This window comes from Hipposideros armiger, unplaced genomic scaffold, assembly GCF_001890085.2.
Source record: "Hipposideros armiger isolate ML-2016 unplaced genomic scaffold, ASM189008v1 scaffold_59, whole genome shotgun sequence".
Taxonomy (NCBI): Eukaryota; Metazoa; Chordata; class Mammalia; order Chiroptera; family Hipposideridae; genus Hipposideros; species Hipposideros armiger.
The window spans coordinates 762,319-788,199 of NW_017731409.1; the positions used below are offsets into that span (position 1 = coordinate 762,319).

Sequence of the window (25,881 nt, forward strand, 5' to 3'; positions counted from 1 at the left end):
TACTGCAGGAAACACATTTAATTGGCCAAGGAATAAGGGTTTTGATTTTTTTTTCTTAAAAAAAAAAATCAGATCAATATATTTCCAGTAAGCAATTCCCACCTATACATATTTTCACATGGGGATTTTGCTTTTTATTTACAGTGCTAGGTACATAATGAGTTTTTAATAAATAAATATGTATGAATTGACCAATTGGTTGAAAATAACCCAGACTTGCCTGAGGCAAGGTTAAGTACAAGGTAAAACAGGAGAAAAGGAGCTAGGGATTGGTGAATGTGCGTGGAAAACACTTTCCTTTCTGTTTAATAGCTTGCCCAGAAAAAAAAAATGCATTTGAAAATTTCCAAAAGATATTTCTCCAAGAGCAAACCATTATTAATCTAATTCTTTAAAAACAAAGAGACAAAAAATAAAACAGTAACCTTGGTTTTATAAATATTGCCCCTGATTTCAAAGTCCATCCTACATACATGTTAGATAAATGATTTCCAGGTTTATGCAGGTCTCTACAGGTTTAAAGATTTTACATTTAGGCTCATCCCTTTCAGATGCATTGATTTTGAAGCACCTCCACCCCTGTTCCCGCCTAGACCCTGATGAGACTCACTGAAACCATCAAAATCTACCCACCACTGAAGAGGGACCATGGAGATTAGTTTTACCAGGCAGGTCTGAACACAGAGCAGTGAAGTCCAGCCTGGTGGCTAGTCTAGCAGTGGACATGCATGAGTTTTGAGTCAGCACTGCTCTTCCCATAGAATAGTCCCATGCAAGTCCATCGGGACCTGCGCCTCTGCCGGGACTCACCCTGCAGCCACCTGTCCATCTCTCAGACTGGGCTCCTCACTCTGTTTTCTAAGCAGCAGAGAGAATCAGCACCTTTAATACCACCAGTGTCCCTGGGCACCCTGATCCCAGGTAGACCCCCTTTTCTGGAGAGACCAACAGACTTAGGCAGCTTTGGAAGGTGGACCTAGACGGAGAAGAGCTGGACAGACTGTCTGTCGGTAGTGAGGGACACACCCTACAGCCCTCAGCCCCATGGTGGGTGGTGTTCTTCCACAAAAGCTGCAGATAGATGTTTCAGCTCCACTCCTGATGACATGGGGCCAACAAATGACTACTGGCCATTTTACAGGCCCAGGCCCCCATCTTCCAGGTCCATGGTCACATTGCTTCTTTGGGTAAAGCCTCTGCAGGGAGAGGAGGCAACAAGGCGACTGGGAGGAAGATGTCTCTGATCCCACAGACCAGCAAGGCCACAGTAGCCAGAGGGAGCTGCCTCCCTGCCCAACCAGAAGATAATGCAGGAGCCAGGACCACCTTGCTCCACTCCCTGACTTGTTATGCGTCCTCTCAGCATCACTGCTGCCCCAGCTCCCATCCAGGGCCCATGCGGGGGGTATATGGGTGTGTGTGTGTGTGTGTGTGTGTGTGGTGGTGGGGGGGGTTATATCACCCTCATAGGGTGCTGAGGCTGCAGGTGGGTGAGCTCACCTGAGGAGGGACGTGAACAGGGCCCAACCTCAGGAAAGGGGGCACTGTGGCTGTATGGGGTGCTGTGAACCCAGAGCTGCTGTGCTAGGTCCCTTTCTTCCCTACCCCATAATATGGTCGAAGTGAGGGCCGTGACTGAGTGATGTCTATGGGTCTCTGAAGCAAAGAGAGGGTTAGGAAGCCCCTGGAGGATGCAAGTGTCAAGGTGGGAAGGGGAAGCCTTCACACAGGAGGACAGGCAGGATGGCAGTCACAGAGAGGTAGAGCGGGCACAAGAGAGGGCTGTGGTCCCTGCCCACCCCACTCCCCAACCAAAATAAAAGTGTCTACATGCAACCAGGCCCCTTCCTGGCCTCACCGTGACAAACCAGGCAGCACCCAGCATGGGCCTGCATGGGTTCGGTGTAGACACCCAAGGGAGGGTTTGGGGTGGGAGTGAGGGAGGTAGTGTCCCTGTCCTTTGAGGGTGAGACTGGTCCCAGGTGGAGCTCTGGCCCAGAGGAGAGCTGAGAGAAGCCAGGTAGAGCCAGCCTCCCCTGCTGTCCCTTCCCAGCCTGACCCACAAAAGACTTGGGTGACAGGGAGGAAAGCCTATCACTTTCCACCCCGGGGAAGCGCCGAGGATGGTCCAGGCTGAGTCACCATGATGTGGTAGATGGATTCCCGGAAGCGCTGGTCTCGGCTCAGCCGCTTGGCCACCTCCTTCAGCTCCTCCATGTTGTTGGCTTCCAGCTGGGAGGTCATGAAGGACTGGGACGGCTTCACTGGGGAGATGGTGGCCCGCGGGCCCATGAACAGTCAGTCCTCCCTCCATCAAGGCTTGGCCCTGTCTCCAACCCCCACCTTCCTCATTCACCATCCTACCTGCTGTGAAGCTTCTCCCAGCTCCTTCCCACGCATGGGCTCCCATAATCCTGGGAGAAGCCCAAGGCTGGTGGGGCTGGTTCAAGGCCACACTGTCTGACCTCACACCTGGGCCAGCCCCTCCCACTCCCCACTCTGCCCTCTTCCTGCCTTGTCACCTACAGCCTGTGACCATCCCCAGCCCACTGGGTACTCGGACGGCCACACTCACTGTCATTCCAGGAGGTGCTGGACCGGCGCCGGTGGAAGCGGCAGCTTTTGATGCGGCGAGTGGCCGCCTTGTGGATGTACACGGAGTTCTTCATGATGACTGGCATCTTGGCCTCCAGCTCCGCATTCCGGATGCACTCCTCGAAGAACCCTGCGGCCGCAGATCCACTGTGTTCTTCCCTCTGCCCCTGCCCCGCCTCGCTCCGCCCCTCCCAAGAATCCTGGTGGACTTGGGTGAGAAACACATTGACCCCATCCCTTGGGAGACCAGAGCCACCTGCTGGAGGGATCAGAATTGCAGGCTTTCTCTCCCACCCCAAAACCCAAGATCCAATAGCCAAAAGGAAGCCGCGCCGAGGAGACGTCTGCAGGCAGGAGTCTGGAGAAGAAACTCCACGGATATCTATGAACATCTAAGGCACACCAGGCCTTGTGTGGGGCTCTAGGCCCTGTTCCAGGCTCTGTGGAGCCTGGACTCCAGCTGGGGCTGAGCTCCAGGGCTAAGAGGCCCGGCACTGGAGGGCAGGGCTTACTTTTCAAATGGCTCACGTCAGCGCGCATCCTCTCCTCCTTCTCCTTGTTCCGCACCTTGGAATTGAGCCCTTGTTCCAGGCTCCGCAAGGCCCCCTCTGCCTCCCGCAGACGCCTCTCCAGGTCCATGCGGACCTTCACCTCGGCCTGAGGGGAGAGGGAAGGAGAGAGAAGTGGATCCTGGGGAGCAGCTGCCATTTACCCTGGAAGTCTTTCCTGATCACCTGTGGCTCAAGAAGGCTTTCTTGCCTCTGGATATGGATACCAGTTACCACCTCCTGCCTCGTGTCTTATGCTTTCAACCAGATGGCCTGAACTTGGTCCCGCACCCAGCAGTGATGCCCCACAGAAGTGGCAGGCCCACTGCGTCCCCTCAGGGTGGCTCCATTGCCTGCAGCTGGCTGGTCAGATCAGCAGAGATCATTTAGGTAGCTGCCCAATAAAGTGCAAGGAAGTGAAGGACGTCCGTCTCCAGGTGAGGGGGCGCACCTTGAGCTCCTGCTCCGCCTGCTGCTTCTGGGCCGTCAGCTCCTGCAGCGAGTTCTGCAGTGCCTGGGACTGGCTTGAGTAGAACTCACGCTCTTCTTCCAGGGCCCGTGAGCGCTCCTCGTTCTCCTTCATCCTGCCCAGGGTGCAAGAAGCACTCAGTCAGAGTTTGCTCACCAAACAGCGTTTCCAGTAGGAGTGCAGCCCCCTGTAGAGACCTGGCTGGAGAAACCCTGAGACTTAGGCTTCAGGAGCCCCAGAACTTTCTGGGTTCTGCCACCCAGGTGATAAGAGGGGTGGTATGGTCAGTGAGGGGAGCCCTAGCCTTAGAGTCAGAAGACCCGAGTCCTGGGTCCAAATCTGGCTGGTTCTGTGACCCCTATAACTTCTCTAAGGCTCAGTTTCCTCGGTAAAAGGGGGCTAAGAAGACCTGCCCAGCCGGCCACAAAGCATTGCTATATGGACCTAATGACTGTCTGTACAGTTCACACCATTGCAAGAGCTAATGATCCAGTCAGCGGGGCTAGTGAAAGTTCTCTTTCCATCTGCCTGGTGAGGAAACTGAGTCCTAGGCAAAAGGAAGGGAGTGACCTATCTGGTCAATGCCAACTAGAACCCAAGAGTCCAGGTGTCCAGTTTAAGGAAAGTTACCAATCCTCAAAGCCAAGCTTTGACTCAGGGATCCCAGGCCCCTCACCGCTTCTCCGCCAGGAGCTTCTCCTCCAAGAGCTGCTGCATCTTCTCCTCGATCTGCCTTAGGTTGCTATGGAGACCCCCGCTAGGAGAGGGCTGTTCGCTCTGATTGGCCCGTGTCTGCAGTTGGTTCTCATTCTCCTCCAGCATTTCCAGGGTTTTCTTCTTCTCTATGGAGAGTTCCTGGCATGGAGGGAGGAAAAGAAGGGAGAGAAGGAAGAGAAAGAGCCTAATTTAGGTTCTTCACCCTGACTGCCCTCGCCTGCCTTCCAATTCCAGGGAATGATGCCCTCCTGTCTCAGTCCTCTATGAGGGACAACTGAAATGTCTTCATTCTTCCCTTGAAGAATAGGGCCAGCAAGATTTCCTTCCTCACAACAAGGCAAAGTTACCACTCCATCAAGGGAATCAAGGAGGAGCCCAATATGGCTTCCAGTAGAGGTGAAACCTACTACAATCAGGGCTCAAGACCCAAGGGCACCATGACCTTCTGAGGTCCTTATTCCTCTAGAAGCAAGTGTGGGACTGTGTTGGGCTCATGTGAAAAATACCCAACCAGCCCCAGAGCAGATTTACATTCTCCCCACTTATCATACTGGAATCTTGCACTATCCTGAAATTCTGGAGTTGAAACCATCCATGGGAACCACCTCCCATGATGTGAAATGGAGAAAGATAAACAAATAAAGGCACCACGAGCAAAGCCCCAGTTCAGGGAGAATAGAAACCCTTGCAGTCTGCCAGGCAGTTTGTGAATTCAGTAAACATAACGATCCCCACGACATGCCAGGCTCACTCTAGGTGCTGGCCATGGAGAGACTTTAAGACACAGTCTAATGAAGGTCACAGTTTGGAAAACACAACCTAGGGTACTAAGTGCCGTAACAGATGTACAAAGTGCTGTGGGAGCTCAGAGCAAATTCCTGCCTCAAAGAATCAGGAAGGAAGTTTGACTAAGGTGATGTCTGGGCTGAATCTTAGCAAAGGATGAAAGAGTTCTCCAGACAGAGAAGAGGTAAAAGGGCCTTCTGTGTAGAGCGAACAGTATGGGCAAAGGTGTGGAGGATGAAAGGGCTTGGCTTCCTTGGGACACGTTTTCTCAGTGGTTCGGAGTAGAGTTGGGGGTGTCTGTGCGGGATGCAGAGGAGCAGCAGAGGGAGAGTGGGCAGCAGGGGAGGAGGGGCTGGGGCCGGAGTATGCATTTGCATGCCATGCTGAAGAGTTGGTACTTTGTCCTTGCACATGCCGCCGCCTCCTCCCCCGCACAGTTACTGTGGTATCAAATGGAGGTGACCTGCCAGCTGATTTCCATTTGTGCTCAATTTTCAACCTGGAGCCGATAAGTGAATAAGCCACAAGAAGGAAATGGTGGGTGGCGACGCCTAATCAATCCTCCATGTGGTATAAAAATATAAGCACTAAAGAAGGTGGATTTCCCGAGGTCACGGTTATAGCAAGGGCAAACTTGAATTTGCCCTTCTGCGTCTTGCTTTGGGCCTCATGCATCAGCTGGAGTTCCCAGTGATCCAGAGAGGAGGCCCTTAGACCAGTGCTTCTTAGTATCCATTCCCCTTGCAGATAACTCTCTGGGAAACACAGTATCATGTGACCCAACTGATCCGCCTGCCTCCCGGTCGACCAGCCCACCAGTGGCCCCTCACCTCCAATGTCTGCTGCAAGGACTCCGTGAGGTGTCTCAGCTCCTTTTTCTCTTGTTCCACACCTTTGAGACATCTTGCAGTCAGTTCTAGCTCCCTGCAGAGACAGAAGGTACGGGTATGGCAGTGTCCTACCCGCCCAGTTCCCTTTGTACAGAGAAACAGCTTCTGCTTCACCTCCCAATAAGGCTCAGAGTGGTCCTTGGAAGGCCAGCCCCTCTGCATGGCGACATGCTGACAGCAGCTGTAGGGGCCAGGGCTGAATGGAGATCCCAGCCAAGTGGGATTGAAGTCACTTGCTCTAGGTACACATGCATCTATCAGTCCAGATAAGCCCAGAGCTGCCCCACAGGCAGAGAAACATTGGGGGAACACAGAGGTCCTGGCCTCACCCTGCCTTCCCTAGAGAGCCCCTGCTAGAATCCACACTCACTCTGACATGGGACATGGCTGAGGCCCTTCTGTAGGTGACAAACTCCTGCTGCTTTCTTAACAAGCTTGGGCCGCTTCAGGCCTTTATGCCTGGTTTCCCCTCTTCCTGTCTAAAATTTCCAAATCCTACCTATCCTTCAAGGCCCAGCTCAATCTAACCTGTGTTCAAGCCCACAAGGATCAAGCGCATATCTTAATTCCTAATAACACAGGGGGTCTGCCCCTGCCTCCTCGCACCTCGTTATGTATTATTATGTTGATGTTCCCAAGGTGTGAGTCTGGTTTTCCCACCCAGATCCTCAAGGGAGAGAGCTTATTTTCTATTCCAATGTCTGGCACAATTCTGGAGGCATGCAGGTGCTTGGTTATTTACTTGATAAGATCCTCTGAGATTCTCCCTCCCCAAAATACATGTCTAATGAATTCTTTATAAGGTTGTCGCAAGAAAAATCTTCCTGGGCTATCACTGATCATCAATAGTGATGAAGATGCTCATAACGATGATGATGGCGACAATAATCACACCGCCAACAACAGTACCCAGAGCAGGAGTCTCCAAATTCCTGGATAAGCTGCATCAGAATGACCTGGAGAGCTTTATTAAAAATACAGATTTCTGGACTCTACCATCAGGAGAGGCTATTGGGTTGTTGGAAAAGTCATGTCACATGTTTGCGACAGATGGCACTAGTTCGTTTTTAGAAGTACTAGAGTCATTCACATCTATGTTATTGCTATGTCATTTGACAGCTGACAGTTCTAGCTTCAGTCTAAAAAAAAATGGAGTGATTTGATTGATCTTTGGAGATTTTAAAAGTTGAAGATGAAAAACCAAACTGTGCATTTGTGCCATATTTTACTGTTTTACTTCCATAAAGGGAAGAACGCGCATCAAGCTTGTGAAAAGTTGCATGAAGTTTACGGTAACAATTCACTACAAGAATGTCAGTGCCAACGATGGTTCACAAAATTCCGTGCTGGTGATTCTGATCTCAGTGACGTTCCTCAGTCAGGGAGGCCCACTGAGGTTGATGACAACAAAATAAAGGCAGTGATAGAGTTACTGCCACGTTACACGACACGAGAGATTGCAGAAACATTGAACATCCATCATTCAAGCATTCACCACCACCTGAAGAAGCTGCGATACATACGCAAGCTCTACATTTGGATTCCTCATGAACTCAAAGAAGTTCATTTTGGTGCGTATAAACATCTGCAATATGCTCATTAAACATGGGGAAAACGATCCTTTTCTGAAGCGACTGATAACTGGTGATGAGAAGTGGATTGTTTACAACAATGTGGTGCACAACAGTCTTGGTCCCGATGTAATGATTTGCCTCAAATGACATCAAAAGCAGACATTTATCAGAGGAAGGCTATGCTCTCAATGTGATGGGATTTTAAAGGTATTGTGTTTTTCAAGCTCCTACCACGGAACCAAACAATCAATTCGAATGTGTACTGTCAGCAATTGGACAGTTCGAATGAATCCATCATCCAGAAACGTCCAGAGCTTGTTAATTGTAAAGGAGTTGTGTTCCATCGCAACAACACGAGACCACACACAAGTTTGATCACCCTGTCAAAAATTATTGGAGCTTGGATGGGATGTGTTGCCACACCCACCATACTCGCCTGACCTTGCACCGTCAGACTTCCACTTGTCTCACTCTCTTCAAAACTCCTTGCATGGTATAATGTTCAATTCAGATGAGGCTGCAAATCAGCACCTTGCTCAGTCTTTCGCAAATAAGGACAGGTCCTTCTATGAACAAGGAATTATGAAGCTCACTGAAAGATGGCAAAAGGTTATCGAACAAAATGGGCAATATATCATTGATTGATCTTTGTTCTTTATAAATAAATGACCTTTGAAAAACATGGACAAAATACGTCATGACTTTTCCGGTAACCCAATAATTCTGTTAAATGTTTATAATGTTCAACTGGTTTCTAAACCATACACAGGACTGAAGATCCCAAGGGACACCGTTAGCCAGAATGTGAAGGGACTGTGCAGGAAAGACAGGAAATGTTGGGGGTCTTGGCTAACGGCACCTGCAGACCTGGTTGGTACTGTTTGCCCTGGGTGATGAAGGTTTGACGTGGAGGCAAGAGGGCTTGTTGCGTGGGGGGATGCCTGTCTGAACCTGCCTGTGCCTCATGTCCCAGTGGGCAGAAGTGGCCCATTTGTGTGGGTTCTACAGCAGTTCTGGGTATACCCCAAGGCCTGGAGCATTGGGAAGACAGATCAAACCAAGTCATCAAGTAGTGAGGATCTCCTGGGCGGAGGCCTCTTCGGGCCTGACCAGGAACATGGCTTCTAAGTGCCCTAACCCAGGTGCACCTTCCTCCCTCTCCCCTCTTGGGCACCACCATCACCTCTTGATCTGCTCCTGCTCCATTCTCAGCTCCTGCACCACCTCCTCAAACTGCTGCTTCTCAGCCTCCAGCACCTGGTTAAGGCGCTCGAGCTCCTGAAGAGAATCAGAAAGAAAAGAGTCACGGGCAGCAAAGGGAACCTCCACTCTAACCAGGGGATACCCTCTGGGACTCAGCATAGTCTGGGGCACACACTGGACCAGACCTGAAATTAAGTTCTGTAGAGCTCTGGCCCCCTCAGTGTCACACAGTCGCAATGCAACCGAAGTCTGTGATGAGCTGGGCTCCCTTAAATCACATTTAGCAAGCTGAACACAGGATTTAGAAGTGATCCCCACATTATTTCCTGCAACTGGATATAATAATTCTATTAATAGATGTCACTCATACCCTAAGGCGTGTTGGCTGGCCCTTAGGCCCTGGAGGATAAAGTGGTGAGTGTGTATTTCTATTAAAGATCCCTGGAGTGATAGGTTAGAATTGGCAAAGAAAAGCCATTCCCAGCTCAAAAGTCAAAGAATAAGGACTCTTTCTCCAGGCATCTGGGAAGCAATGAGCACTGAGGTGGCTGCAGCGTCCCCTATACTCAGTCCCAAGGGAACAGGAGAGCCAGGAAGCTCCGGACAGGCTGGACCAGGGAGCCAGACCACTGCCTTCAGGAATGCCAGCAAGTGTAGGGTTTTCCCAGCAAGTATGTGCCCTCCAGGGGTCCTGTTTCCCTGGGGCTCAGTAGCAGGTGGTGTTGGGGGTACACTTCAAGTGAAGCTTGGTTAGAAGCAGTTTTGTGATGACTTCTTTGTTCCTCCACATTTTGCACTGTGGGAGGATATTATTTCTAGATCCACCTTCTCATCTTCTAGCTCCAAATTACATTCTCATTTTCACCCAGGGGCTTTGTTCTCAAGGATCATGAAAACCCCGCCATGGAGAGGGGCTGCCTGAAGGGAGAAGTTGCCATTGGATTTGAGGAGCTACAGAGAAGGAAAAAAACCTGAAGGAAAAGGAAGAGTCTGATTCTGAACCCCATGCCCTTCCTCCCTAACCCCAAATTTGCTCTTTCTTTCCTTCTGATCGTTTTGGCCCTTTTGATGTGGCTCACTCATGGTCATCACAAGGGGCATTCTGATGCCCCTCCGGACACACTGCATGGCCACAGTATACCTGCAGAAGCTGGGCGGGCCCATGGGACTGGCTAAGGCCAACAAAATAGGAGCAGAAGTGCGTCACTTCCTGGCCGATCCTTTAAGAAATGGCATGGCATGCTATGTTCCCTTTCCCCTGCTATGGCAGCCAGTATTGCTGCACATGATAGAGGCTCCACTCGCCTGGATTCCTGAGCGATGTGGGGCAGAGCCCCAGCTGACCCATGTAACTGACTGAGAAAGATGTTTGCCATTCAAAGCCACTAATATTTTCAGGTTGTGTGTTATTGCAGTAGGCATAAACATATACAGATATAAATATAATTAAACTTTTATTCTTATAGACCTCCCCTTTTTAATGAAAGAAAAGTTTAGAGTTTCAAAAAGTTTGAAAACCTCTATTTTAATACATCCTTAGTAGCTGGGGGTATTGCTATTGATGATAAACCTGTCTGTGGCCTCAGATTCGAAAAACCTGACTTGTTTCCTCTCTCTGATGGCTTCTGCCTGTTGTGGCAGGGCTGTTCAGGGAACGGGGGCAATTATAGGCTACAAACATCCCTGAGCTCAGACCTAAGAAATCAGAAGGGCACCTGGCTTCTGCGGCTTCAGAACAGATCGCCTATGTACCAGCTGGAGAACGCCATCCCATAACATTGTCTTCTTCCTGGACAGTCCCTTTCTCCAACACTCCAACTTACAAATATTTCCCTGTACTTACTATTACACTGGGACATCTTTTTACAATTGAAAATGGAGAAAGTAAATGATTAAAATGCCATGGCAATGTCCATACATTGCTGGTGGGAGTGTAAATTGGTCCAAATTTTATGGAAAGCAATTTGTCAGTATGCATTATTAGTCTTAAAAGTTCTTGCCTTTTGACTCAGTGATTCCACCTCTAGGAACCTATCCTAAAGAAATAATTAGAAAGTAGACCAGGGGCCGACCGAGTGGCTCAGTTGGTTAAGAGCTTGCTCAAGGGTGCGAGCGCTGAGCAACAGGGTCACCAGTTCGATTCCCGGCCTGAGCTGAGCTGCTGCTGAGCTGCCAACAGGTGGAAGGATGACTCAGCTTAAAAAAAAAAAAGTAGACCAGGATTTACGTACAAGGATGTTCACTGTGGTGTGACTTGTAATAGTGAAAACATTCTGGATGTCCAAAAATAGAAGACTGGTTAAATGAAACATCATGACAAACAAACATATGATGAAACAGCACATGGTCACTAAAACTGGTGTTTTCCAAGAATGTCGAATGACACGCAAAATTGCTGAAGGTACAATGTTAATGAAGACACAACAAAAGGTATAACAAAAATGCAAGCCATAAAACAGTATCTGGTATGATCCTGTTATGTTTAAAATACATATGAGAATAATATAAATTTTTAAAAGACTGAAGAAAAACACCAAAAAGTTACCAGTAAGCTATCTGTCAATTGTAGGATTAAGGATAAAGCGTGTTGTTCACGTTTTGTACAAGGAGCACAATTTCCACCATTAGTAAAATGTTATGTATAAAAGAGGAAAAAGAAAGACAACCTCCTTCCTGGCTGCTCACTTCTTTTCCACCTTTCATTTCACCTGCATGATTCTTAAATAAAGATGATGTCCAGGTGTAGCCTGAGAATGCTGATTAGAATGGAACCTACCACCTATAAACTTGGAGCAGCCATAACCTGCCGTTGCTGCAGGCCAGGATGGAAGGAATGTTTGTAGCAACCCTGCCACAGACTGAGGTCAGTCAAGGCCTGCTTCAGTGAAAGCCTTTCTTCACCATAGTTCTTCTGACTCTTGAACCAGACTGAAGTTGCAGTATAAGGTTGGAAAGAAGTCACTAGAAGGCAAATTCCAGCTCAATCAAAGGAAGAGCTTTCAAATAATGCAGCAATAATGCAAACATTATCCCCAGAGGTAGTGAGTTGCCCATCACAGGATCAGAATCAACATCCATCAGGAAGGTCAGCAAAGAGCCTCACCTGGAAGTGAGAGGTTCTTTCCTACTTCAAGAGTCTGTGTTTTGACTGGGAGCATCCTAGGTGGCAAGCACCCTGCCTGACCGGCCCTGGGCATTTCTGATTTCCCATGTACCCATCCACATGCAAGGCTGAGCTCTTACAGTTCAGCCAAAAAAGGAAAGGTAGGCAGGCAGCCCTCCTCCAGGGTATGAAAAAGATGAGGCCACAGGGAGCCAGGGATACTTGAGGGACCTGTGCCCAAGGAGATGAGCTGCCCCTGAACTCTCTGCTCGGGCCCCAGAGTTCCAGGCCCTTTCTGCCACATGGAGGATGTCAGGGTTGTATCATTTCACAATGCACATCTGCATGAGTCTTGTCAAGTCCACAAAGCACTCCCCTGCCTTCTATTAATATTTCATTGAGATTCACAGCCACCCAGGAGCTAGGGGGGCACAGCTGTTACTCTTAGAGCATCACGAATAGAGAAACAAGTTCAAAGAGGTTAACTTGTCTAAGCCACCCAGTCAGTGATAAGGACTTGAATCTGGGTCTCCTGGTTCCAGACTCTGTGTCTTCCTTTGCACCAGGCTGCCTTTTAGAGACCAGAGAATCTTTATCTCATCACGGGGCCATTTTCCCAAATGCCTTTCTAAGTGGCCCAAGGCACACTCAGACAATCTCCATGACTTGGAGTGGAGATGGGAAAGGTGCAGGGGACAGGCAGGCCCATTACATGGATGAGCAAGTTAAGAAAAACCTCGACAGAATGAGTCTGTTCTATTCCTGATCTGGATTGGAACAAGCAGCTGACACAGAAACCTGAGCCGGGGCCAGTCCTCTCCTTCCTGTCTACCCAGAGCAGCCGCCACCACGGGAACCTGCTGTGCCCAAGTGAATCTCACTCACATTTTGTACCAAAAAAACAGGGAGTTCACAGCTGACAGGCCTCTCTCCTCCAATATGCTATGGCTTTAAGCGAGGCCTGTGTGCAGTGGGTCTCCGCTGTCCTCATTTCCCGGCTAAAGACCTAGATAGAGTGTCTAAATTTTCCCCTGGCTGACTGCTGCCCCAGATTCAGCCTCTCTGATGGATAAGTCTGTCTCTCTCCCTGCCAGTGGCTGTGTCTGTCACTCCATCCCATTCCCTGGCTTCCTGGATTACCTGTCTTTACGATGCTGACAATCCACCCGAAGTCTCACTTCTCAAAATGTACAGAGCTGTGTGAAAAAAAAGTGCCAAAACTCTACTGCAGAACCTATAATGAGGGCCTGGAGACATGGAAGCCAGAACGCTGCTGAGTGCGAGGGGACTCGGTGCTGTCACCATGCCACACCTCAAGTTCATGCAATCCTAACAAATCCTCAACAGGTTTTGGTTTTTTATTTGGGTTTTTATTGTTGTTGTTAATTGACAAAATGATTCTGAAATCTAGCTAGAAGAATAAATGGGCAGGAATATCTGATAAAATTTTGGAAGAAGAAAAATGAGGGTGGATTTGTCATACTGGATTAAAGTCAAGATGTAACGTAAAATTACAAAAATTGAAAATGTTCATTCATTAAGTCATTCCACAAACATTTGAAGTGCTCAACTTGGACCAGGTGCTGTGCAGACCCTGGGAATGTCTGGGGTACTATGGGGACATGGCTGTAGGGCCTGCTGCAGAGCCCAGGGAAGGGCTTCTCGGAACAGAAAGGAATTAGCAAGAATCAGATCGAGAGGCAGGCACTGAACCAAGGCTGCTGGCACTGAGCCAAGGCTGATGGCCCTAGCCCAGTGACTTGCCTGGGAGAAGACAAGGAAAAGCAGCTGGAAAAGAGCAGGGGCCTCTCTCTGTGGGCTCCTCTGGGCAAGCCACTCTGCAGCTTCAGGCCTCAGGCAGTTCATGTGCAGGATGGGCCCATAATTAATAACAACACGATTGTAATACTAACAAACACAGGTTCATTAACATGTACTATGTGCCAAGCACTTTATATGTAACATTTCATTTCATCCTCAAAACATCCTTAATAAAATGGGTTAAATTACTATCCCCACTGTTCATGCGAGACTATTGATGTTCAGAGAGGTTAGGTAACTTGCCCAAGGTCACACAGCTAGAAGTGGTGAAGGTCCAATACAAATAGTGGCAGCGCGGCTCGAATCCACATCACTAACCACTACCCTATCCTGCCCTTCAGGGGAGGTAATGAATAAGCAAGGCCCAATGCTACATGGAGATTCCAAAGGAAGTGGACTTCAGCAGCTCTCTACTCTCAAATGAGGCAAGCGTTTCCTTTACCCCACAGGCTGCCTCAGGCCAGTGCTGGCTCCCTTGGTATTTGTATTACAGACATTTAGAGAATGAAGAAACTGCTGAGATCTTCCAACCGGATCACCCTTTTGGTGCCAGAAACCCCTCCATGAGTAATAGAGGCCATCAAGCCTCATGTAAGTGTCACCAGTGGCAAGCAACTCATTACCTACCAACTCAGCTTATAAAATTTTTGGATGGCTCTTTCTCTAGAAGGCGGTTGCCTACCCTTTTTACTTTCCTCCGTGGGATTGGCAAGGAGAAATATAGTTCTTGCCAAGAAGTGACAGCAAGTCCCAAGCACTATCCTCTCATTGGCTCCCCTGCTCTGCCCATCAGATTTTCCAGCCAGTTCTCTGGGTGCCCAGCTCCCCCACACCATTCCCAGAATGCCAGAAATATAAACCAGCACAGCTTGGCTGTTCAGGGGCCCAGGGAGGGAAATGGTGGGGAGGGGCAGGAATTCTGAACGGCCTCAGTATGAGCCTACCTCTCTCTGCTCTCTCTGCAGGCAGAGTTCTTCGGTTTCTTCCATCAGTTTGTCTGCCAAAGTGAACATACACACACACGTACTCTCACAAAAAGCTCACTCCAGATCTGGTCCCAAGGGGGCTAGTGCCACGGTCACCTCTGTCACCCCTAACATCTCCCAAGGAAGAAGTCAGCACTGCTGTGCCCAGGCCGGCCAGAGGGTTGGGGCAGCTCCTGGGGATGGAAGCTGCCCTGCTGGTCTGAGCTGCTACCCTCCTTTCCTGTCATTGTCCCTGCTTTGTGCATTCACAAGGCAAAAACGGCCTCATCCTTGGAAGCTCAAGGGTGTCTCTGCACCGTCACCCCCCCACCCACCCACCATGGGAGTTGTTAATCTCCACACTACTATCTGGCTGGCTGGCTAGTGGGGGAGGGCAGGTCCTGTGGGAATAGGGGTGTCTGGAGCAGGCAGAGGGGAACCAGTGTTGGGGCCCCAAGTGCCTAAGGAGGTGGCAGGACAGGGTCCCAGGCAAAGGAACAAACTTCAGACTCACATTCTTCTTTCCCAAACAGCACGTTAACCAGCCAATCAGAGCCAGTGTCCTGCAACCTCGTGGTCAGATTTAAAGGGAGCTGGGGGGTGGTAACTGAAGGCAAGCCCAGGATCTGGGGGCCCAGGGCAGGATAACAACATCAACTCCATTTACGGAGTCCTTATGGTGTGCCTGACACGAGTGCTTATGGCATTTTCACTTAACCCAATCCCATACCACCTCCAAAAGCTAGGAAATATTTTTGTCTCCATTCTAAGGATGAGGAAACTGAGGCTTAGAGAGGCTACGCTGCCTAAAGAAACATACAGCTGATAGGTAAGTGTCAAAGCTCCTAACCGCCAGGCTCTCCTGCCTCCTGTCATGCTGACCAAAAGGGCATTTATGACACCATAAGGCCCTCCAGACTCCAAGCTGGTATCTGGCTCCTCATTGCCTGCTAAGCCCCATCCAAGACACCCCCCGCACCCCACCCCACCTCAGTCCTCCAACAAGCCCGTGGACCTGAAGTGCTACCATCAGGGGCTCTCAGCTTCCAGCCCATCCCTCCAGCCAACCTAAATACTCCTGCTTCTCCTTGGCCAACTGCAGCCCCTGGGCCTCCAGGCTTTTGATCATGGCTTCTCCCAGCTGGGCATTCTTCCAAGTCCTGGGGAGAGAAGGCAGATGGACGGAGGAGAGAAGAGGAAGAAACACAAAATCATGAAAACAGAAGGGTAGAGGAGAAAGTACACGTTTTGTACTTGCCCATGTCTTCTCTCCAGAATTCCAGCTCGCATTCACTCTGGCACCCCTGGCTCTGGGCATGCCACCAGTATTGATCAGTTACAGTCCCTAGAGGCCGGCCCAGGCTGCAAAGTGGGACAACAGCACTTCTGGAGCAAAGAAGAGATTGCTTCCTGGCTGCTTTCTACACCACTGAATGGCCACCACCCGGCATGAGGCCTGGCACAGGGCACGCATTCAGTGTCATTTGTTGGGCTGTTGGCTTCTGCGATCTGGACCCTGACTTACAAAGCACTAGCTCTGATCTGTGCTGAGTTTAATGATGGGCCTGGGAGGTAAGATGGGGTCGGGAGGCAGCCAAATCCTACTAGTGATGCTGGATTCACTCCCGAGAGTTGCAGACAAATGGTGTCCACATCTGCCGCCTGTGACTCTAGACAAGCAAAGCTCACTTTGCTCAGCGCTCACTTAGGACCCCTCGCGAATGCTCTAAACATGGCCTATCTCCTCTCGTCCACCCTAACCAGCTCCCACAGCTCTGTCCTCAAAAAGGTTCAGACATTTTCCTCCCTACCCTTTCCTCTTCTGGGGTCCTCAGTGCTCACCAGGACGCCAGCAGAGAGGGAGATCAGGGTCGGTGCAGCCCACACCCCTTCCCATTCTGGACATCGGGCTGCCCCCTCCTGCTGGGAGTACTTACACCTTCCCGGACTCCTGCAGCATCTCGAGCCACTGCGCCTGCTCAAACTCGGACTCCGCTGCCAGCAAGATGTTCCCCTGCCAGGAAGAGGGGCCACGGTGTACCTGAGAGAAGGCCGCTCTGAGGACACGGAGGCCACCCCCAGGCCTCCACAGGCGCAGCTCTGCTCTCCCACCCCATATCCCTGTGGCTAGGCCACTGGAGGGGTTGCCCCGGGGACCTGGGGGGTCCCAGAGAAGCTGCTCTGCCCTTGCTGAACCCAGGCTGAGGGGAGAGCTTTACTCACATGGAAGTCCTGGTGGGAGATTTTCATGGCATAGGGCATGCTGGGCTCTTCCTTGGCCTCCACCAGGCAGCCCCCCAGAGGGATGACGCCCTGAAGAAGAATGGAAACAGGCAGCCCCCACCCCACCCAGACCAGGTCACGCTAGGCCTTTGGGAGCCCTCAGCCAAAGCCAGGTCCTACTGAGGGCCCCAGGCTGGGAGCCAGACCAGAACTCTCCCAGAGGGGACAGGAAGGGCTGGGCGGGCTCTGGGTCACAGGAGGATGGGGGCCTGCCCAGGAGGGGCAGGGAGTCTTATGCCCCAGGATTTGCTCTCCAGACTCTCTCTAGACCAGAGCAAGAAAAGAGACAGTCCCATACCCTTACAGGATACCCTCCCCTGTTGTCCCCACTGAGTCCTCCCCCCGGCTGTGGCCCTTGGGAGAGGTCCCCTCACCTTAGGATGTATATTGAAGTATTTATTGGTTTCAAAGTTCTTTTTTTCGCTCTCAGAGTAGTAAAGAAGAAAGCTCTCTTTGATGATGAAAAACCTATAGCGGGTGGTAGGGAAGGAGGGGCAACCAGAAGAGAAGGGTGAGGTTTCTCAGGACAAGAGCATCAATGGGGGCCCTGCACTCACATGGGAAGCCCATGGGGACACCAGCTCAGACTCATCCTCACCAACTCATGCTCCACCTCTGGGCAAAGGCCTCAGCTGGCCAGCTGCCCCCCACCACAGGCAGCCACCCCTGGCTCCACGGGGCAGCTGAAGTAGGCTTACAAGTGGCCGTCAGGCCTGGCCCCTCCATCTGCCCTGAGCTGCCACCCTCGGCACAGGAGGGCATCTGTGGTCCTTCCCTTCAGGTACCTTCAGCCCCTGGAGCCATTCTCTCCAGTCCCTTAGGGTCTACCCCAGGAGGGGCGGAAGGAGGGGAAGATGACACAGGATTCCAAGATGGGTCTTGTGATGAGTGATCATGAAGACTGGCAGTTGAATGGAATGTGGATACCAGGCTGGTGAGTCCGGGCCTGGGGTCCGCATGCGACACTTGTACCCCTTATGGTCTCAGACTACTCCACGGCCTCCTTGTGGGACTCAGGTATAACTGAGGATCCTGGTGCTTTCTGACTGTTGGAGACCTTGATGCCCACGCATGGAGCACTTGGGCCCATGTGGTGGCCCTCACAGGACTAATGACGAGCTGACAGAGAAAAGACGATGCCATTGGGCCTCAAAGCCCTAAAGCTCCAGCACATCCAGAGTGGTTGGCTCCTTCCTCCCAGGGCCCCTGCTAAGCCGCTGTTGTAGTGACGGGACAAGGGCAGCTGGAAGCAGTGGTATGCTGGACCCGGCTCAGATGGGCTCACAGTAGCCACCAGTGTGACTCTCTCCTCAGCTCTGAGTTCAGTGACATTGTGTTGGCAGCTTGATCTCAGTCATAGTAGGAGTATTTACACACTGTCCCACCCGACGCCACCTCAAGAGAGCCCATTGTTAACCATTTCCCAGCACGCCTCGTGAGGGGCTTGAAAAGTTGCTGGTGGGCATGATGAAGTCAGTGAATCTCTGAAGCTTCCACCAGCTGTGTGACCTTTCCCGAAGCCACAGCTACTGTGGGGAGGGTCCCTGGGACTGCTGACAGCTGCCATCTCGCCTCCGCCAGGAAACTGCAGCACTTTGTCCTTTGGTGTGCATCTCATACCCACCCATGTTTTCTATTTGCATCAACCCCACTCGGCCCAGCCAGACACAGAAAGGGAGCTGTGAACCCCAGAGGTAACATCCTGCTAATGCCGGTTCTATCCCCTTTCTGCCCCCAATGGAGAAAGAGCACATGAGCTGGGGACATTCTGGGCCTCCAGCACCTGACCCCTGCCCACCTTCTTATCTGATAGAACTATGGCCTCATAAAAAGAAGCGAGCTCTCTCTTTCTCCCCCCTCCCCTCCCCCAACATGAGGCTATAGTGAGAAGGCAGACATCTGAACGCTAGGAAGAGGGTCCTTACCAGAACCCTGATCTTAGACTTGTAGCCTCCAGAAGTGAGAAAATGAATTTTTGTTGTTTAATTGAACAGGTTAACAGATGTTTGCCGTCTACGGTATTTGTTATGGGAGCCTACGCTAAGACAAATACCTTCTTGCCTTCCTGACACTTCTGAAGCCCCCTCCCCACTCAGGGCAAAGCACTGTGCCCGGGCTTGGGGGTGGGGGATGGCAGGCAGATGGCCACCGGACACAGGGGCAGGGGGAGAACACAGACTCTATGAGTCAAGTGATCCCCATCCCTCCAGCCACAGCCTCAGCTCCCAGCCTGGCTGAGCTCCCCATTCCAAGCTCCTCTATAAAATGGGGGTGCAAATATCTGTCTCTCGGGGCTGCTGTGAAGATTCATTCATTGATTCAACAAATAACTGCAACCTCCTTCTGGGCCCTGCAGAGTTGGGCTGGCTGTACAAGGGTTGGAGATAGGCACCGTCCATTTAGGTGTTCTTGTGTGCTGGCTCCCACGCTAAGTGCGCTATAAGTATCAGAGTATTTGATCCATGTAACTCTCTTGGGAGGTAAGGTTCTTTGTTCCCATTTTACAGGTGAGATAACTGAGGCTTACAGGTGAAGTAATGTATGCAAGGACAGAGGTGGGAACTGTGATTGGAACCCATGGACAACAGTCCCTGCTTCTACTCCCCACACCACTCTGCCTAAGGAGCTGCTTCCTCCCTCGTGCCAACACCTGGGCAGGACATAGGTGGGCCAGAGGCTGGGGTAGTTACTCTGCCACTTATCCACACAGTGCGGCCAGGGCAAGTCACCTGATCTCTTTAGGCCTCAGGTCCCTCAGTGTAACTTGAGGATAATAATAGTACCTATACCTCAGGATTGTATGGATAATGAAATGGATTTGTTCATATAAAGACTTAGAACATTGTGCGGCACATGGTAAATACTCAATAAATATTTACTTTTATTAGTGCTATTAGTATGTGTTATTATTAGGTTCAGTGTCTGCTCTAGCCTCACCTGATTTTCTTTCTCATTTGCTCTCACAAGGCTCTGACCAGCGGGAGCTCTTGGCTCCAGCCCAGCTGGACAGCTCCCTGTCCCCCAAATGCACAGCACTTTCCAGCATCTGCCCCTCCCTTCTCTCCAGGCCCCACTGCAGTCCTGGGCCAGTCCTGGGCAAAGCTTTGTCTCTAGCCCTAGCCCTTAGGACCTTCCTAGTCCACCCCGCTGGGCTGTGTGAAGGCTGGAGAGTGTGTGCAAGATAAGGGGTCTGTGTCAACCATGGCTGCCTCCTCTCCCTAGTTTTAAAAAATAGTGTTTTCACCTCTAGATTAAGGAGCACTTACTAGGTGTCAAGACACACCCTTTGCTAAGTGTTTTTAATGACATTATCTTATCTCTTACAATAACTCTAAGAGATGAAGATATTTGTTTTTCTATTTCAGTGGTGAAGAAACTGAGGCACAGAGAGATTAAGCAACTGGTAAGTGGCAATCTTGGAGCTTAGCTCTGTCTGCTGACAAAGCCCATGTTCTTGGTTGCTGTGCTGTCCTCCTTGTTACTTGGAGTCATCGTGATTGCAAGCTCCTGGTCAGCTCAGGTCAGACAGCATTAGCGAATCACCCAGTACAGCCAGTTACTACGCTGGGCCTGGGGCTGGATGATTCCCTGCCCTCAAGCCAAATGTCAAATGTGGGAAAGGATCGAGAAATCAATAATTTAAAAAGTAACTAATGTTTATCGAGCTCTTCCTTTATGCTGGGCTCTGTTCTCCTAACATCACTATGTGTGTTAACTCATTCACTCCTCACACATAAGCTAGGTGAGGTAATCAGCACAGAGAAGTTAAGTAATGCGCCCCAGATCACACAGCTGGTAAGTAGGGACCTGGGATAACTATAAATGTGTACTGCAACATTGTAAAGCACAAGGGGACCCTGTGACACTGTACATTTGCATGAGATACAGGAAGAGTGCAGATCAGGGTGGAATAAATGGTTTAGGTGTCTGGCCAAGGGGGTTCTCTGAGAGGAGGTGACAACATGAGCAGGGTTTTGAAGAATGAATAGGAGTATCTTAGGAATCTGGGAGGAAGGGGAAGAGGAGATGCATTCCAGACAGAAGGAATAGCATATGCAAAGAACAGTGTGTTCAAGGTTATCAAAATATGTCTGGTATTACTGGCAGATAAGCACAAAAGCAGTGGGCGGTGGTAAGGGAGGAAGGGGAGCAGGGGTGAGTTAAAGTCAAAGAGAGAAGCAGGGACCGGAGCAGGGCAGGGCGCGGAGTCCTTGTGAGAAGGCTGGGCTTCTTGCAGTTGAGGGGAGCTACCAGTGGGTTTCAAACAGGGCATTTGTGAGGTCAAATTGTAGTGTTAGACATAGGGAGGGTGGTTTTGAGGGCTCCACAGCAGGCAAAGGGGCAAATTAAAGTTTTTGGCGATGAGGATTACTGTTTATTGCTGATAAAAATCAGCAGGGTTTATTGAATAATGAGACAAGGATGGGAAAAGCAGAGTCTGGGATGACACAAGGGCCAGGACTCTAGCTTAGGTGACAGGGTAGACACAGGTGCCATTCAACACAAGCTGGGGTCCCTGCAGGGATTTCCTAAGGCTTGTTCCCCTCCTCAATGCTCTGAATGCAACAAAGCCTCAACCAGAGCTTGAAGGTCAACACAGGCCTCACAATCGACCCAGCCAGAAGTGAGGGAAAAGGCTACTTAGACCCTCAGGTATTGTCTAAGTTGGGCGGGACCAGTTCAACGAAGGCCCATGCCCGCTGCCTTAATGTTTGGAGATGCAGAAGCCACATTGAGGAGCAGGGGCTGGAAATGGCCTTGCATCATAGAGTGAGAGAAATTTGGGGCAGGGAGAAATCCTGGGGGGCAGCGGGGAGGAGGGGTACAGGAGAGCGCAGAGGAGACTGGATCCAGGGAAGACGCCAGTCTGGGTTCTACAGTGTCAAGAGACAGCGGACAACCCCAACTCCGGTGGTGGCAAGGTGGGTGCCTGGAAGGCATGAGAAACCTGGAGCTAACACTGGATCAGACGTTTGCACTTGTGTGATTTAAATGCCTCCTTTTTGCCAAGCCTTCTCTTCAGCATAGACTACTAGGCTCACAAACACCTTGTGTGCGAGTCTGTGCATCTGTGTGGGGAAGGGTGGGGGGAGGCCGAGGGATAAGCTGAGTTCCACAATCTGATGGCACAAGAAGGACCGCCTACAGTGGACAGGGAATTGATCAATAAATGAGGAAACAAGTTTAGCGTCTCTTGGGGATCAGCAGACGCCCTGGTGCAGGTTTTAGACTTCCTCAGGATGTGGGGTTAGACCTTGGGCCAAACTTACCTCACTCTCAATAGGGCAGTGAGAGCCCAGGGGACATGGGAACTGCCCGTGGGTTACATTTCGTAGGAAGGAGAAACATGCAGCCTGGCTGCCCCCTCCTTCCCCAGGCATAAATTTCTAGAATAGGACCATCACCCTACCCTACTTCCCTTATCCCCAAGCCCCCTGGACACTGAGAATGGGTGTGTGGGTCGGAGCCACCGGCTCCATGGTTCCCCTGGCACTTAGCGGAATCAGCTCCCTGAAGCAGGGACCCACCGAAATGCCACAGGAGTGAACTGTGGCTGGGCGCAGGGCTCGCTGGCTACCTTATACCTGTGGGAAGCAGGAACGAGGGGTGTAGGTAACCCTACACTCCTTGGCTGGCCCTTCTCATCAGGCGCTCTGGCCTTGGGAGGTGTTCAGAGGGGTTTGGGAGAGGGAGTAGAATGCTGGGGACACCACTTTAAACCCTGGGGAAGAGTTCACCTGCCTACTGACCTGCCCAACCATGGGATTGACACTGGCTGAGGCTGAATGTTCCATTCCTTTCCTCGTCTCGGAGCTGCCCAGGTCTTTGCCAACCGCACCCACACCTCCACTGCTCACAGACTAAAGCGGGGACAGTCATCCACCTTACCCTCCCTTGTCTAGAGAGCAAGGTTTAGGGATTCTGGGAGAATCTCTCCCAGATTCTCTTATCTCTGTGAAGAAATGTTTTTGATTTCTTTCTCTTTTGTTGCCCATGGGAAAAAAAGCTGACCCATTAGCTCAAGGGCATCTTCCCAGCCCAGGAAGGGCAGGGCTGCTTGGGCGGTACATGAAGGCACATGCCAAGACAGACCCTGAACGGAAGAGGTTTTATGGAACCCAGCTGGCCACAGCCCGTTCCATCCTACCCATTTGTTATTTATGCAATGCAGGAGGCTTTCCAGGCCCCCTCCCCTCTGCTGCCCAACTAGGGCATCGATTGCCCTAATGGCATGGCTCTGCGGTAGCAGGGCTGAGCTGCCCCCTCCCCAAGCACTCCCTGGGCTGCTAATTAGCTGAGGTCCAGACTCCATTTCACAAATGGGGAACTGGGGCCCAGGGGGCTCTGCTGGGAAGTGAGGGGGGGGCTAAGCTTAGCTTCATGCCTTTCCCACCCCTATACCCGCTCTGGCTGGCTCCGTTGCTGACCCAAGGCTAAATTGTGTGTGTGTGTGTGTGTGTGTGGTGTATTTCTACAAGTGTGGACATAGACAGAGGCCAGAGTGGGTAGGTGGGATGTTGGTTCTTTCCTTAGCCCCAGAGAAGGGATAGTCTTTGCACAATGACAGCTCCATAATTCTTAGATTGGATGGCTTTCTGAATGGCTGTGAGGCTACTGAGGGAGATTCTTGGGGCGGAGGGTGCTACAGCTCTCCAATCCCTTCCTGCCCCCACTACTGTGCTTTTGGCTGGGAGCCTTTGTCTCTGACACCTGCCAGCCCAATTCTGGGTGCAGAGGCCTGGTCCCCACAACTGTGGGTGAAGGAGGCTCAAACATACCTTGGGAGAGGGAGGGAGCGGTCACAGGCTCCTAGCATTTACTAGGGATGCAATCCGTTGAAAATGCCTGGCAGAGGTCTTGGATGACAAGACCCAGAGGTAATACCAAGGACAGCAGCCAGGCCCAGTGGAGGAGTGTTGCCTGCCTGGAGCGGCTGAGGCAGAAGGAAGGAGGGTAGGGGGCATTCTGTTAAAGGTACTTGAACCTACAAGCAGCTTTCCCACCCCTACTCGCGTGCCCTAGTAGAGACAAGGCTGCTCCTGGCCCCCGGGAACTGTAACTCACACAGCGCAACACTAAAAGCCCCTCACAAGATGCTCTCCATGCTGCACCAGGCCTCCACTGAAGGGATCAGAGATAAGCTTAACTTTGGAGGAACTCAAGCAGTCTATATCTCATTGAATCCCAGAGAGAAACCTGGCGGGGCTAACAAAAGTACATATGTGAAACCAGCCATGTAAAATGTGAAACGCCATCCACAGCTCCATTTGTACTGTAGTCCTATAGAAATGTTAAATTATTCACCAAAATAGTACATCAGAACCAACCCGTGCCACATGGGCTGGTGATCTGTGGTCCTGGGAACATTTGAGGCCCCCTTCTCAGGGATAAGCTCATAGTGTGGGATGGGGAGGGGCATCTGGACAGCTCCCAGTGTCTTGGCAGGGTCACACCTCCAGGGAGGGTCCAGATCAGGTCTAAATTCTACAGGCCATTCCAGTAGCAAATTTCCGAACTGAGATTGGCTTCAAGGTGGAAACTGTCCATTGCTCTTGAAACCAGCATTGGGAGCTTCCTGCAGGTTTCAGGGCTGTGGCTTCCCCCTTCCTGCAGTACCTTCCAGCCCATGTTTAAGTGGAAAGTGGCTGATACCTGGGAAGTCGCCTCTGAGTTGGGGACCAGGAAGCTGGTGCTGAAAGGCTGGGCTCGGGGCTGCTCTGATCCTCTCCACTACCCCTTCCAAAAATGGATCAATTCATCAGACAGGAGCAATCCATCCCCCACACTCCTCAGCCTCTGCTTTCTTCTCCACCCCAGCATAGACCCTCCTTTCTGTTCCAGCTTCCTGCCGGAAGCACTGGAGAATCTTTTCCCTCTGCACAGATTTAAAATATATTTTTTAAACCTGTTGAAAGGTTTGCCAACATGGACTCCCCCAGGCTGGGTGCAGACCCTTCCTCGCCCTTCCTCACTCCCCTGGCCTGAACCTTTCAGAAACTCTCTCATTGTGCGCTGGCTGGGGACAGGCAGAAGGGTGGGGGTAGGACGCCCATGCCCCACCCCTCAGCCCGCCTTGCCAGGCCTGGGGGAGGGGTGTTGTGAAGATGACAGAATTGGAAGTGAGGGTCCCAGGGGGATAACGTTGGCTGGAGATGTAGCTTCTCTCCCTTCAGGACGGAGTCTGGCCCAACCCGACCCAGCTGGGTTCCTACCATGGCCACGATCTCTTCAGCCAACACTCAATCTTCCCATCCGGTCTTAGATTTATTCCACAGAGAATTCACCACCACCCTCAGGCCAGTGGTCCCATCCCAACTCCACCAGCCCTCGAGCAGACGAGGAGAGTCAGTATAGACTGAAATGGGGCAAGGCCAAGATCACAAAGGAAGGCAGAGGCAGGACTGTAATGAAGGGGGGATGGAAGGGTCTCCTTAGGCCCTGGGCTCCCTCCCCAGACCGTCCTCACCCGGCGCGGGAGGCGCACTCACCGCCGGGACCACTTGGCCGACGGCCGCCCGAAGGGCCGCTTCCACAGCACACCGTAGAGCTGCACTTTGGTGCTGATATCCAACGCGTCCGAGTCAGCCTGCTCCAGGGACGGCGAGGGCGACACCGAGTTGGACTTGGACAGGAACATCCTGCCACAGGAGGGCTGCCTCCGGCCTGACCCACCCACTCCCGGGGCCGGCAAGGACGCTGGGCTCCGGGCGAGGGTGGGCGCCGTCGGGGAGCGTCCCAGGCAGCGGAGACGTGGAGCTGCGGAGTGCGGAGCTGCTGCATTAAAGCGCGCGGGCCCAGAGCGCGGCGCCGAAGGGGCGCGGGGCGCGCAGCCTGCGGCTAGGGTTCGGGATTGGGGAGGGCCGGGCGGGAACTCGGCGGGCAGAGCGGCTCAGCATCCAGCCAGCAGTATTCCACCCCCCACCCCC

The 25,881-nt window shown here is 51.5% G+C and overlaps 1 protein-coding gene across 2 annotated transcripts; it reads right to left on the bottom strand.

Moving 5' to 3' along the window:
- PLEKHD1 (pleckstrin homology and coiled-coil domain containing D1) lies at positions 1 to 25,881 on the bottom strand. Of its 2 annotated transcripts, none has more exons than XM_019641339.1 (13): positions 25,444 to 25,881; positions 17,329 to 17,422; positions 16,895 to 16,984; positions 16,609 to 16,685; positions 15,740 to 15,831; positions 14,651 to 14,703; positions 8,763 to 8,857; positions 5,946 to 6,039; positions 4,289 to 4,467; positions 3,595 to 3,727; positions 3,108 to 3,252; positions 2,576 to 2,725; positions 1 to 2,264 (listed from the first exon to the last, which is right to left on the bottom strand). In XM_019641339.1, the coding sequence occupies exons 1-13, from the start codon at positions 25,590 to 25,592 to the stop codon at positions 2,095 to 2,097; spliced, it is 1,521 nt and encodes a 506-aa protein (XP_019496884.1). In that variant the 5' UTR covers positions 25,593 to 25,881; the 3' UTR covers positions 1 to 2,094. The 2 variants fall into 2 exon arrangements, with proteins under 2 accessions (XP_019496884.1, XP_019496883.1); XM_019641338.1 differs by having other exon boundaries at positions 16,609 to 16,712.